The following is a 13,513-nucleotide window of genomic DNA, read 5'->3' on the forward strand; positions in this document are numbered from 1 at the left end:
TGAACTCCTCCGGACAGGTAAGTAAATGTGCCCCTATGTCTTTGTAAACCTTCAGTTATTTCCAGACTTTTTACTCTAAGTCTCGTCTACAGAATGTCCAGCTTTGTGGAGTCTCCGGAGATCGTTAAGAAGCTCTCGTGGGTGGGCAACCATTGGCCTGATGACGCTCTTCTAGCAAAACCAAAAGTGAACAAGTATTGTTTGATATGTGTGAAGGACAGCTACACCGACTTCCACATAGACTCCGGAGGCGCCTCCGCCTGGTACCATGTGCTTAAAGTAAGTCGCCGTCTCCCCGCCTTTCCCATAATCTCACTCGGCTGTTCCTCCATAATACCCGATATTACACATGAGCGCGCTGTGATGACACCTGCAAATGTATGCAGATTCACAAGAATACTTTTTTTTTCTCTTTCTGTTGATGCAAGTGGCCTGCATAAATTTTAATATTTGATACAGATTTTTTTTTTTTTTTTTTTCTTTGGACCCTGCAACAAAACAATATGTAATAGTCTCCTATTCTGCCCCTTTGGTAATAGAAAAAGGTACTTGGCACTATAGACTCTTGTAACAAGATGACCTACATTATGTAAAGAACAGAAGAATGTGAAAGCGTATATCACCTAAGTTTTGGCAAATTTTGCATATTTCACCAATTCAGTGTTTATACAAGATGAGTATTAATGGTTCACCAGATTTTTCCCCATTAAACTACCAGCTCCCTCTGGTAGGGTATGAAATGACAGAGAAGAGTTATCTTTTGGGGGAGATGAGTCAAGTTTAGAGTCAAGGTGGATTTGCCAATTCACTCTAATCTTCGGTTCTTTAGTATCTAGATTTATGCTTTTAGTGTCAAATTAACTCACTCCTGTTCCATATGACTAAGTTTGTACTTTGTAACGCTGCATTCACACAATGTAGGCCTGCCGTACTGTATCGCCGCCAGGAGGAGGAGGGGGAGAGCGCCATGTCCTATCGTTCTACAGGCTACGGAACGGTACGGTGCCACACGTGTGCTGCACCGCATCGCTCCCGTACGGCGCCGTGAGGCCATTGCGATGTTTGGGGGACATATATACGTAGCCTAATGTAGTATTTTATTTGTATATGTCCCCTATGATTTCTAAAGTGCTACAGAATATGATGGTTCTATACAAGTAATAATTATTATTATAACAATACAGAACCAGAGATACAAGCCGTTAAAGACATAGAGCCGCAGATAAATATCCAATTACCGCTTTTTTTTTTTTACCTGCTTGTATCCCAGAGCACTGAAAGGATGAGATTCTTATCTTTAAAGGAAACCTACCACTTTAAAATGGTAGTTATAACCCTGAAATACCTTGCACCAGCTCAGGGTGAGCTGGTGCCGGAGCATATCTTCAGAATTTTCTGAAACCGCTGTATTGCTTGAAAAACTTATTTATTCATTAGATTTCAACCCCCCTTCAGAGCACCATGATACGTTCTCGGCGCACCATGCGACGAGTCATTAAAGTGGAGAAATTAACACTGTTCCCTACACAGGGGTCATACACAGCAGCAGCAGAGGAGGGTGCTGGTGCTGTAGGAGGCAGTGACCTGTTCATATATGGGATAGTTAGTAATAAAACAGTGAACCAATTTATTTATTTTTGTCTGTTTTGTAGGGGGAAAAAATATTTTATCTGATCAGACCGGCTTCAGCAAATCTCTCCCTGTACGAGCGCTGGAGATCAGCCGCCAATCACTATGAGATGTTCTTTGCAGATCAAGTAGACAAATGTTACAAGTGCACAGTAAAACAAGGACAGACTCTGTTCATTCCATCAGGTGAGACGGAGCCAGAAATATTGAACACCTCTTTGGGCAGATGCTTCATAGACGCTACGCAGGCAATGGCCTCAGCAGTCACATGTGCAAAAACGGTGCAAGAAGCCTCGCCACGGCGGGAAAGCCCCTTTTAAGTCATGTGTCGCACAACTAATGATAAATGTCTGAGGTATCACATTAAATATTTGTAGACCCTCTTTATGACATTTTTGTTGCTCTCAATTGTGCCTTCAGAAAAAAATGTATCAGAATGAGAGTAATACATGTCCAGTTACCATAGCGCTATACTAACTGTTTTTAGCCAAAAAATGCATAGTTCCCATGCCCAGAAATTGAACTTTGTAGGCCTCCCTGGCACCCTGCCAGAAGGCAGGGAGTCACAAGAGGCATGTGTTACGCGCGTCAGGAAGTCTTTCATGTCATGTCTCCTGGCATCTCCCTTATCCCCCCTCCCTTTTGCTGATGAGCCATCCTCTGCTCTGTTAAAAGGGAGGAGGGATGAGAGAAATGCCCGGAGACATGAGAGGAGAGAAACCTTGCCTAAACCACACGCCCCTTCTGTCTCACTGCTCCTTCTGGACAGGAGGAAAATTTCTTGGTATCTTAGCTAAAAACACTGTGGGTAATAGTTAGCAAAGTGATATGGGAACCTGTCATTAGTTTTTTTTGTGAAATCTGGTGACAGGTTCCCTTTAAGCAGAATTATAGTCCCCTTACATCTCAGCCCAACCTCTCTAACACTTTCCTATAGACTATAACACTAGGTTTGGCCTAGCATGCATGTGATCTTACTGGGAAAAGGGAATAGACCGCTGCCAGACACCTTTGTCTTTGTCCTTTTACGTCTGTGACTGGGGGATAGGCGCACCTCCATACACATAGGAGAGTCAGCACCATAAGCTTGTGTGCACAGTACTATGTGTATAGCGTCTCTATGCAGAAGCCTATTATAGAGATGTTCTCCAGTGTCTTGGGAAGATACAACAATGTAAAGGAACACATCCATGTCCTGCCTGGGAGATCTCATTATATATACAGGCAGTCCCCGGGTTATGTACAAGATAGGTTCCTTGGGTTTGTCCTCAAGTTGAATTTATATAGAAGTCGGAATAGTATATTTTATCATTGTAGCTCCAGGCCAAATTTTTTTTTGTCCCAGTGACACTTGGATTTTAAATATTTTGTGCTGTAATAAGACCAAGGATCATCAATAAAGCTTCATTACAGACCCCTTACAGCTGATCATTGCAGTCTGGGACTATAATAACATCCAGAGAGCTTCACCAGGGGTCCGTCTGTAACTAGGGGTCGTCTGTAAGTCAGGTGTCCTTAACTAGGGGACCGCCTGTACTGTATGATGCAAACCATATTAAAAGTCACAATGGGATTTTGTTACTAACTCATACGTCTCTACTATAGGGTGGATCTACGCAACATTGACCCCCGTGGACTGTTTAGCCTTTTCTGGTCACTTCCTCCACAGCCTGAGCGTGGAAATGCAGATGAGGTACAAGTCTTACATTTACTTATTTTATTTCAACAGTTTTAAGCAAGTTTAATATTGAATAGTGATTGAACAGAATTACAATGACAACAAAAAAAAAATCAATGTTACTTTCTTTTAGAAACAGCCCCACGCCTATATGTGGGCTGTATCTGGTATTGCAGCTTTATTGAAGTGACTAGGGGTGACTTGTAAATTAATACCAGACAGGACCCCATGAATAAGTGTGAAAGATTCACTGAAACTCCTAGAAAGTTATTTGGGGTGCCTGTGACTTTCTGTAGCAATGTATCACACAGTGCATCATGTGCGATTTGGTTATTACAGAGTTTGTTTGATATACACTCACCGGCCACTTTATTAGGTACACCATGCTAGTAACGGGTTGGACCCCCTTTTGCCTTCTGAACTGCCTCAATTCTTCGTGGCATAGATTCAACAAGGTGCTGGAAGCTCCTCAGAGATTTTGGTCCATATTGACATGATGGCATCACACAGTTGCCGCAGATTTGTCGGCTGCACATCCATGATGCGAATCCCCCGTTCCCCCACATCCCAAAGATGCTCTATTGGATTGAGATCTGGTGACTGTGGAGGCCATTTGAGTACAGTGACCTCATTGTCATGTTCAAGAAACCAGTCTGAGATGATTCCAGCTTTATGACATGGCGCATTATCCTGCTGAAAGTAGCCATCAGATGTTGGGTACATTGTGGTCATAAAGGGATGGACATGGTCAGCAACAGTACTCAGGTAGGCTGTGGCGCTGCAACGATGATCAATTGGTACCAAGGGGCCCAAAGAGTGCCAAGAAAATATTCCCCACACCATGACACCACCACCACCAGCCTGAACCGTTGATACAAGGCAGGATGGATCCATGCTTTCATGTTGTTGACGCCAAATTCTGACCCTACCATCCGATTGTCGCAGCAGAAATCGAGACTCATCAGACCAGGCAACGTTTTTCCAATCTTCTACTGTCCAATTTCGATGAGCTTGTGCAAATTGTAGCCTCAGTTTCCTGTTCTTAGCTGAAAGGAGTGGCACCCAGTGTGGTCTTCTGCTGCTGTAGCCCATCTGCCTCAAAGTTCGACGTACTGTGCGTTCAGAGATGCTCTTCTGCCTACCTTGGTTGTAACGGCTGGCGATTTGAGTCACTGTTACCTTTCTATCAGCTCGAACCAGTCTGCCCATTCTCCTCTGACCTCAACAAGACATTTCCGCCCACAGAACTGCTGCTCACTGGATGTTTTTTCTTTTTCGGACCATTCTCTGTAAACCCTAGAGATGGTTGTGCGTGAAAATCCCAGTAGATCAGCAGTTTCTGAAATACTCAGACCAGCCCTTCTGGCACCAACAACCATGTCACGTTCAAAGGCACTCAAATCACCTTTCTTCCCCATACTGATGCTCGGTTTGAACTGCAGGAGATTGTCTTGACAATGTCTACATGCCTAAATGCACTGAGTTGCCGCCATGTGATTGGCTGATTAGAAATTAAGTGTTAACGAGCAGTTGGACAGGTGCACCTAATAAAGTGGCTGATGAGTGTATATTTCTGAGCAAGCTCTACTTATGCCAAAATATAGGACTCCATTCGACACAGTTCACAAGATCATCCTTATGGGAGACTATTAGTAACATATTCCACCTTAAGGCGATACAATGGGATACATTGAGTTTTCTGTGTAAGATAGACCAACCAAGTGTACTGCAATGTCCAACTGTGCAAAGTATTACATCTAAAAGGGGAACTCGGGTAAAATCTGATTAATAGGGACAACTGACACAGGTATGATCTTTCTGGTGTGCATGATATAGAGCAAGAGGATTGGAACAGATTGTACATAATGTCCCATCTGCTAATAGCAGGTTATAGAGTAGGAGGAGCTGAGTAGATTGTACATAGTGGGGGTCGTTTACTAAGGGCCCGATTCGCGTTTTCCCGACGTGTTACCCGAATATTTCCGATTTGCGTTGATTGTACCTGAATTGCCCCGGGATTTTGGCGCACGCGATCAGATTGTGGCGCATCGGTGCTGGCACGCACGCGACGGAAATCGGGGGCGTGGCCTAACGAAAACCCGACGTATTCGGATCAACCGCCGCATTTAAAAACCGAAATTGTGTTGCTTGGGACGCGCTTACCTTCACCTGGTCCAGCTCGGTGTATTCCGGCGTGTTCAGTTGATTTTCAGCGCAGCAGCGCCACCTGGTGGACGGCGGAGGAACTACTTTCAAAAATTCCGTCCGGACCCGAATCCTGTTCGGAGAACGCGCCGCTGGATCGCGAATGGGCCGTGTAAGTAAATCTGCCCCAGTGTCTTATCTGCAGGAAATATGTTATAGACCATGAGGGGCTGAGAAGATTGTACATAGTGTCCTATCTGCAGGCAGCAGGTCATACAGCAGCAGGAGGAGCTGAGCCGATTGTCCTATCTGCAGACAGCATGTTATAGAGCAGGAGGAGCTGAGAAGATTGTACACAGTGTCTTATCTGCAGGAAACATGTTATAGACCATGAGGGGCGGAGAAGATTGTACATAGTGTCCTATCTGCAGGCAGCATGTTATAGAGCAGGAGGAGCTGAGCAGATTGTACATAGTCCTATCTGCAGGCAGCATGTTATAAAGCAGGAGGAGCTGAGCAGATTGTACATAGTGTTCTATCTGCAGGCAACATGTTATAGAGCATAAAGATACCAAACCTTTCTCCTGTAATACTTTATATGAAAGTACTGCTTTTATTAGCAATGATAGATGATGTTGCGTTGGCTGAATCCTTGCCCTGTGTGTATTTTAGTGAATTTAGTGACATGATGTCTGTTTATCATCCATCCCCAGAGCGTACGAGGTAGAAAAGAGACTGAAGATTGTCAGCTTAACCCAGTTTCCAAATTATGAGACGGCTTGCTGGTATGTGGGAAGACACCTACTCGAGAAATTCAAAGGTAGGTGAGATGTGGAGATCCCCGCCCTTCCCCTCCCCCCAAATAAAACAAAAAACTCCCTGTACACAACAACAAAGATATTGAAACTAGATATTGGTACCATTGGATGTCCTGTAGAAGACGTTAGGGCTGCATGCTGTCTTCTATAGATGCAATTGATAATTTTTACATTATACATTTATTTTTAAAAAACCAGAATATTCCTAACACTTTTTATATTATTTCCAGTCACAAGCAATCACTCGTCACAATATGAAACTGACACCCCCCACCCCATTTTTACTGATTATCTGTGATTTTCTGGAAGGCTTGTAGCACTTGCCCTGTATTGGGCCTAATACAGTGATCTCCACGGGAAAGGGATCTTAGGGTAGTCACCCACTGTCTCCTGTGCCTGTTGCTAGGCAACAGCTAGATGGGCACCACATTATTTAATAGGAAGTCTCTGGTAAAGCTGTGAAAGACGAATAAGCCAGCAAGTTTTTTTTTCTGTGTTCAATATTCAGCGTTTTTTTAATTTAGATAGATTTTAGTAATAAAATAATATTTTATGAATTTTACAGATACCGCTTTGTGCTGACCTCTATATAGGGGTGACCTCTATATAGGGGTGACCAACAGTTCTCTAAGAGAAGCGGAAGTCACCCCACATACTAAAGTAATGCCAATGTCTCCCATTGGAACCCCCCCCCCCCCCAGATATTGTAGTATTGATTGTGTGTTTTGTGTTTCTTCAGCGTTACACAAGGCGGGGAAGCAGCCGGCGCCACACCTTGTCCAAGGGGCCAAAATTCTGAACGGAGCATTTAGATCATGGACGAAAAAACATGTAAGTCACATCTGTACGGCGGAGCTGCAGTTGTGTTGCGCAGTCTGGTTCATCAATTTGAGGCGAGCGGCGTCCTGACGCGTTTCCTGTTGTCTCCCTTAGGCTCTATTAGAACACGAAGATGAACTACCAGAACATTTCAAACCCTCACAGCTTATAAAGGACCTCGCCAAAGAGATACGGTTATCAGAGGTGGGTCTGAAAGGATTTTTTTTTTCCTTACTAAATTTGAAAGTCTTCTTTGTAGGGACATAGAAATACACATAGGGGGGATATTTATCAGGGTTTGAACACCGGTTTTCTCTCGTACAATCCCTAAAATAATCAGAGTCACTTGCAAATCACCAGGATTTGCTGTTATTTCCTATTATTTCCCCCTTTACAGCCCCTCTGCGCCAAGTGAAGGGGGTGCAGCCGGCAGCGGAGTGGGTCGGTGTTGGGATTTCCTGGCACTCACTGCCACTATTCAGCTGGTAATGGTTGCCGGTAATAGCGCCATTCTACACCAGGCAGGTCCAGCGTAGAATTGTGCACCGCACAGCCGGCTGCTGGATACATTAGGAGACCTGAGCCTCCGGGTGTAAGCCCTGCACCTCTGCTGCATCAGATACATCATACCTGATGCACAATAAATGACACACATTCATACACATTGCATTGGTATATAAATAACACTATAAGTATTACATACACGTTAAACACTGACGCTACATTCACACAGCCGTTGGGGGGCGTATATACGGGGGACATATACATCCCCCATGGGCCAGCAATGGGCACACAGTGCCGTACGGGAGCACTGTTTTGTACCCGGGGAAAAGTTAGGACATGCCCTATCTTTCCCCGTAATACAGCGCCATGCACCATGTTTCTCTATGGAGAGGGGAGGGGACGAGCAGTGCTCACACCCTCCTCCTCTCCCGGGTGCCGACGTGTGCGCACCGTGCGACGGGCACATGGTCGAGTGAATGTAGCCTTATACATAAACATTAAAGGGAACCTGTCACCAGGAGACCCATTTTTAGCACTCCCCCAGTCCCCACAGAGCATAGTACATACACTGCCAAAGTGTTTTTGTATAAAAAATAGGTTTTACAGAAAAAAAGATATGTTATATTGTACCTTTCATTAGCATCTGCTGTGTGACTAGGCAGTTGCCTAATGGGAGGGGCTGGAAAGGAGCAGTTGCACCCCCCACCCTTGGAAAACATGTGACCTTTTCAAATATATGAATAATTCCCCCCACTCAGGATTGGCTGTAGAGGAGCAGGGGGCGTCGCTAAGCCAAGTGATGGGTGTTTTCATATATTTGAAAAGGTCACATGGAGTAGCTGTTCCCCAAGGGTGGGGGGGGGGAACTGCTCCTTTCCAGCCCCTCCCATTTGGCAACTGCGTAGTCACACAGCAGATGCTAATGAAAGGTACAATATAACATCTTTTTTTCTGTAAAACCTATTTTTAATACAAAAACACTTTGGCAGCGTATGTACTATGCTCTGGTTACAGGTTCCCTTTAAACATTTTGCAATTTCAAGAAACAAACTTTATATGTGTAAAGTCTCTTCAAACTTTCAAACACTGCAGATTATTCTCAGGACAACTACCTCCATCAGCCGTGCATGCTCTTTATAAATGTGTGTGTTATGTGCCATATGGAAAAGCTGGTCGGTTCATGTCACATGCCTCCAGTTGTTTTCCCAGATAATAATGAAATTCAGCGCGTCTGATCATTGAACTAACCACTTGTTTCTCTACTCAGAATGCATCAAAAGTCAACAAAACGGACATCAGTGCCAACACAATTCCAGAAGGGAACAATATTTTGGAGAAAATCGAGAAAGAAGAGCCTCCGTCACCTGTGCCAGACTCCCCTCCACCTGTGGAAAAAGTTCCGAAGTATAAGGCTCCTAAAAATGAAAAGTTACCCAAGCCTCCAAAACCGCCTAAACCCCCCAAAGAGACAAAACCTCCAAAAGGTGCCAAACTACCTAAACCTCCTAAAACCCCCAAGCCTCCAAAACCGCCTAAAAATAAAGAGGGAGGGAAAAAGAAGACAAAGAAGGTCAAAGATTCCCCATCCTCATCTCCAGACTCCCCTGACCTTGATGTGCTTGAGGCCCACACTAAGGATTCGTTTATTAAAGTTGATGCACCAAAGAAGGTAACGGTGAGTCGTGTTATGTCTATGTGCACACTATATGATATGTAAGGACGACTTCTAAGAGTAGGATTCTGCATAGTTTGACTACTCTTATCACATGGTGATAAGTCTTCAGCCCCTTTTGCTCAGTGTTGAGTAGAAAAAGCTTTGGAGCTGGTGCAGCCAGGAGTCTACGGCGAAGATACAACAAGTTTCTCACCCCTGGATTTGGGGATCCTCTGCCTCTTCCTTGCAGATCCTCTCCTGTCCACTGAGGTTGGATGGTGAGCATAGGTTGGAAGCCCTTTTCAAGTCTTTCTATAGACTTGAAAAGGGCTGACTGGCTGGGCCAGTCAGGAATAGTCACAGAGTTGTACTGAAGCCTCTTCTTTTTTAATTTAGCTGTGAGCTTAGGGTCATTGGAGGAGATTTTTTTCCTGGCTTAAAGTAGTCACAAAAATGTCACATAGTCACTTGTGACCTTTTAGCAATGAAGTCACCTATACTTCTCCACTTCACTAAACTGGCGTAAACATACAACTATTGCTAGTGCAACGCCAGGTTCATGACTTGGGACATTGCATAGTCACTCCAGCCCCCTGCTGGTGTATGTGCTGGGACTTTTGATGCATTTTGCGCCTTTTTTGCGACTTCTTATGAGAAGAATCCTGGACACATAGAGCCAAACCCACTTTAATCAATCTGGTGAGCAGCGGAGCTCCGAAGACAGAACTAGAACTGTCCCAAGGAGCCGCCGAATGATAGATCTCCCCAATTGTCTAGATTGTGAGTCCCATGGGGACAGGGACTGATTTGGCAAGTTCTGTGTAGCGCTGCGTATTCTGTGTGCGCTAAATAAAGGAAATATTATTATGTAAGGTGAACCTTTGGGCGAGTTTGAGGTCCAGAGCATCTGGAAGCGGTTGTCATCCAGGATCTCTCAGTATTTGGCTGCATTTATCTTTCCTTTAATTACACCCAGTGGTCCTGGCCCTGCCCCCATAGCATGATGCTGCCACCACCATGTGTCACTGTTGGGATTGTATTTGGCAGGTGATGAGTAGCGCCTGGTTTTCTCCACAATACCAAAAAGTTTAGTCTTTGTCTCATCAGACCAGAGAATCTTTTTTCTCATAGTCTGGGAGTCCTTCATGTGTTTTGCAATCTGTATGCGGCTTTCATATGTCTTGCACTGAGGAGAGGCTTCTGTCCACACACTCTGCCATAAAGCCCCGACTGGTGGAGGCTGCAGTGATAATTGACTTTCTGGAACTTTCTCCCATCTCCCTACTGCATCTCAGGAGCTTGGTCAATGTGCTCTCGAGGTTCTTCTTTACTCCACTCACAAAGGCTCTTCTCCTACGGTTGCTTAGTTTGGCTGTGGGCTGGTCAAGGAGAGAACACGGAGAGAAAACTTCAATGTTGTCTCTGTGTTTGTGTGGGTTTCCTCTGGGTCCTCCGGTTTCCTCCCACACTCCAAAACATACTAGTAGATTGATTAGATTGTGAGCCCCATTGGGGACAGGGACTGATTTGGCAATCTCTGTGCAGCGCTGCATAATCTATGTGCCCTGTATAAATAAAGGAATTATTATTATTATTAATAATCTTCTAAATTCTTTAGTAATTTTGCCCAGATCTGTGCTCAACTTTTAATTAACTGTTTTAATTCTTCCCCCCCAGACACCGAAAGAAGAGATAAGTGTCCCACACAAAGAGGAAACAGCTAAACAGAACAACGAGATCGAAAAATTTGAAATCCGAGAACAGAATAAAATCAAAACGGAAGCAAAGTGGAAATACAAGGTATAATAGATGTGTAAGAGATATTTAGGAGATATCAAACGGAGCAGCGCAGACGGCTTCCATTAACGTCTGATATGTACCTTGATTTGGCCATAGGGATATGTGTCAAAATGATAGGCTTCTGGTCATTGAGACCCCCCTGCGATCTAGAATATTGGAACCGAAATCCACCCTTTATAACAGACACTCGCTTCTCTTCTATGGGGCTGCACAATATCACAGTGTCCATACATGTCAGTTTAAGACACAAGATAAGGAAAAGGTCTCTTTCATGTGCAATACCTTTAAATTAACGTTTTTTTTTTTAATCCAAAATACAGCGGATACAATTGGTTAAGGAAATCTGCCTTACAAATCCATTATGATAAACCAGGGACCCTTACTTATAGACCCAGGTAATGGGGTACCTTAGATTTGTTATCCATGGCCTCCTTCCTTCTAAAACGTTTACAATTATGCTAATGAGCCACAAAGGCTCTGGGGGGCATTACCAGAGCCCCTCCATGCTTTTTCTTTACAGGCTGTTACACTGTATTCCCATGGATAACAAATGTAAGAAGATTACTATAGTCACAGCTTCTGGATCTATGAGTAAGTGTCCCTGGTTTATTATGATGGATTTTGATGGTTGAATTCCTTTAAAGGGGTCGATAAGATCCCTCAAATCTGATATCATCAGTACAAGAAATATATATCATTGCAAACTGATAAAATCTCCTAGTCTTTGCCAGCAGGAAACCCATATGAAAGGCATAATTTTAGCATCACATTAGTTGTAATTTTTGATGTTTATTTATTTATTTATTTTTTTATATAGAGATATTCTACGACATATTTCCCAAAGCAAACAAAAATTCTGTAGTAACGGTGAAGTCTCGTTGCTGCGCGGCCCCTAAGCATCCTGTGCCTTTACATTACATTCAAACCCCTAATTTTACTTCTCGGCAACATTGTATCTGATAATTACATGTAATTATCACTTGTGGGAACTGTTTTCTTTTGTGCTATCATAGCGAAGAGATCTCCAAGAACTGAAAGGAAGCAAAGAAATAAAGCGTATTAGTCACCAAATCTAAAAATCTCACTCAATTATGGCTCCTTTCTAAAGATGCTTGGTGCTCGGGCGGTCATAAAATGAAAAGGATCAAGTATATTCGGTGATGATCCCCCCCCCTTTTTTTCAGAGTAGAGAACCATTTTTCCTTGGTAAATTGCATTGTTCAGTGAGAAGCCATTAAGCATAAGGAGGTGTTTAACCATTTAATGCAACATTTTACCTTTCAATCCATTACAAGTGCTTAGATGGTGGGTTCAGCGACTGCTATAAATACATTAGATGGGTCATTGACTGCTCTCGACAATTTACCTTAAACTACTAATGTGGGGTACGAAATATCCTTTTTCTAGAATTCCTTTTTTTATGTGATCTCTCACTCATTTATCTAAAAAAAAATCTCCTCGAAAGTCATGTTAAAATGTTTCAAAAGAGTCACTTTTTGCTTCAGAGGAGTCATTTATAGAGGCTGCTGGGGGGGTTGTAAATTCAGATGCCCCTATATTGGGGTCCCTAATAGCTGGAACCATGTGAAGCCACATTACAACATAGTCAGAAATTAGATTTTTTTTGAAGCTCCTATTCCCAACTATGTGTCAGTTCTGTAGCTCACAGGACCACAAGCCTGATGCAGGTTGGGATTCTCAGCTTTACAATGACTCTGGAACCACTAGCTGCTATAAGGGCCTAGATATGGCATCTGAAGGATCACTTCCCCTGCAGCCTCCAAACTTGACTCATTGCAGGCAAAATGTGACTCTGCTCATTTTCTTATGACTTTGAAGGAGATATTTTTATAGGTAAATGTGTCAGATTTCATATAATTCTAGAAAGGGCATTTCATACCTGACCTGATGGAGCTCATAGTTTTATGGGTAAAATCTAACGACAGGTTCCCTTTAAGCTGAGATGAAGTTCCTGGGACCCACCACTACACAGAGAATGGAGCTGTACTTCTGCATTGATTCCTGTGCCAGAGGATGGAGTGTCGACCACCCCAAACTATTTTATATAACTGAGGTTTTGGAAGGCTGTCAGTATATATAAGCTCTTTATCCCAAGCTCCGCCACATATTGGGGCACATTTACTTACATTGACGCCGCAGAATCGGAATGTCCGCCGAGGATTCGGAGCTAAGATCGTGCGTCCAATTTCCTGCACGTGTCGCTTTCCCCGCTGAGGTCCGCCGGAGTTCACCTTCTTCTTCCCAGTGCATGAAGGTGCTAATCTTGCAACACAATTTGGTTTTTAAATTCCGCGGTTTGTCCGCCGTCCACGGCGACTTTTTGGGGAGGTCTTCACTTGGAAGGGGTGTTGGCTTGGCAGAAAAGTGTGTGCGCCTAAAGGGATCATCCAAAACGTTTAAAAAAACATGGCTGCTTTCTTCCATAAACAGCGCCACTTCTGACAA

At 43.7% G+C, this 13,513-nt stretch overlaps 1 protein-coding gene across 7 annotated transcripts in view; it reads left to right on the top strand.

Annotated features, from left to right (window-relative positions):
• The window catches only part of PHF2 (PHD finger protein 2), a 166,501-nt gene that overhangs the window by 120,529 nt on the left and 32,459 nt on the right, over positions 1-13,513 (top strand). For 6 of the 7 annotated variants that reach the window (XR_011850240.1, XM_072127434.1, XM_072127436.1 and 3 more), the window contains exons 6-13: positions 93-279; positions 1,653-1,815; positions 3,235-3,322; positions 6,166-6,272; positions 7,010-7,101; positions 7,204-7,293; positions 8,861-9,268; positions 10,925-11,047. Coding sequence is in view for 6 of the 7 variants with exons in the window: in XM_072127434.1 (XP_071983535.1) it covers positions 93-279; positions 1,653-1,815; positions 3,235-3,322; positions 6,166-6,272; positions 7,010-7,101; positions 7,204-7,293; positions 8,861-9,268; positions 10,925-11,047 (1,258 nt within the window). In the remaining variant the exon portion in view is untranslated. The remainder of the gene's footprint in view (positions 1-92; positions 280-1,652; positions 1,816-3,234; positions 3,323-6,165; positions 6,273-7,009; positions 7,102-7,203; positions 7,294-8,860; positions 9,269-10,924; positions 11,048-13,513) is intronic. The other variant, XM_072127435.1, reaches the window with a different exon arrangement.

This window comes from Engystomops pustulosus, chromosome 10 (genome assembly GCF_040894005.1).
Source record: "Engystomops pustulosus chromosome 10, aEngPut4.maternal, whole genome shotgun sequence".
Classification (NCBI taxonomy): Eukaryota; Metazoa; Chordata; class Amphibia; order Anura; family Leptodactylidae; genus Engystomops; species Engystomops pustulosus.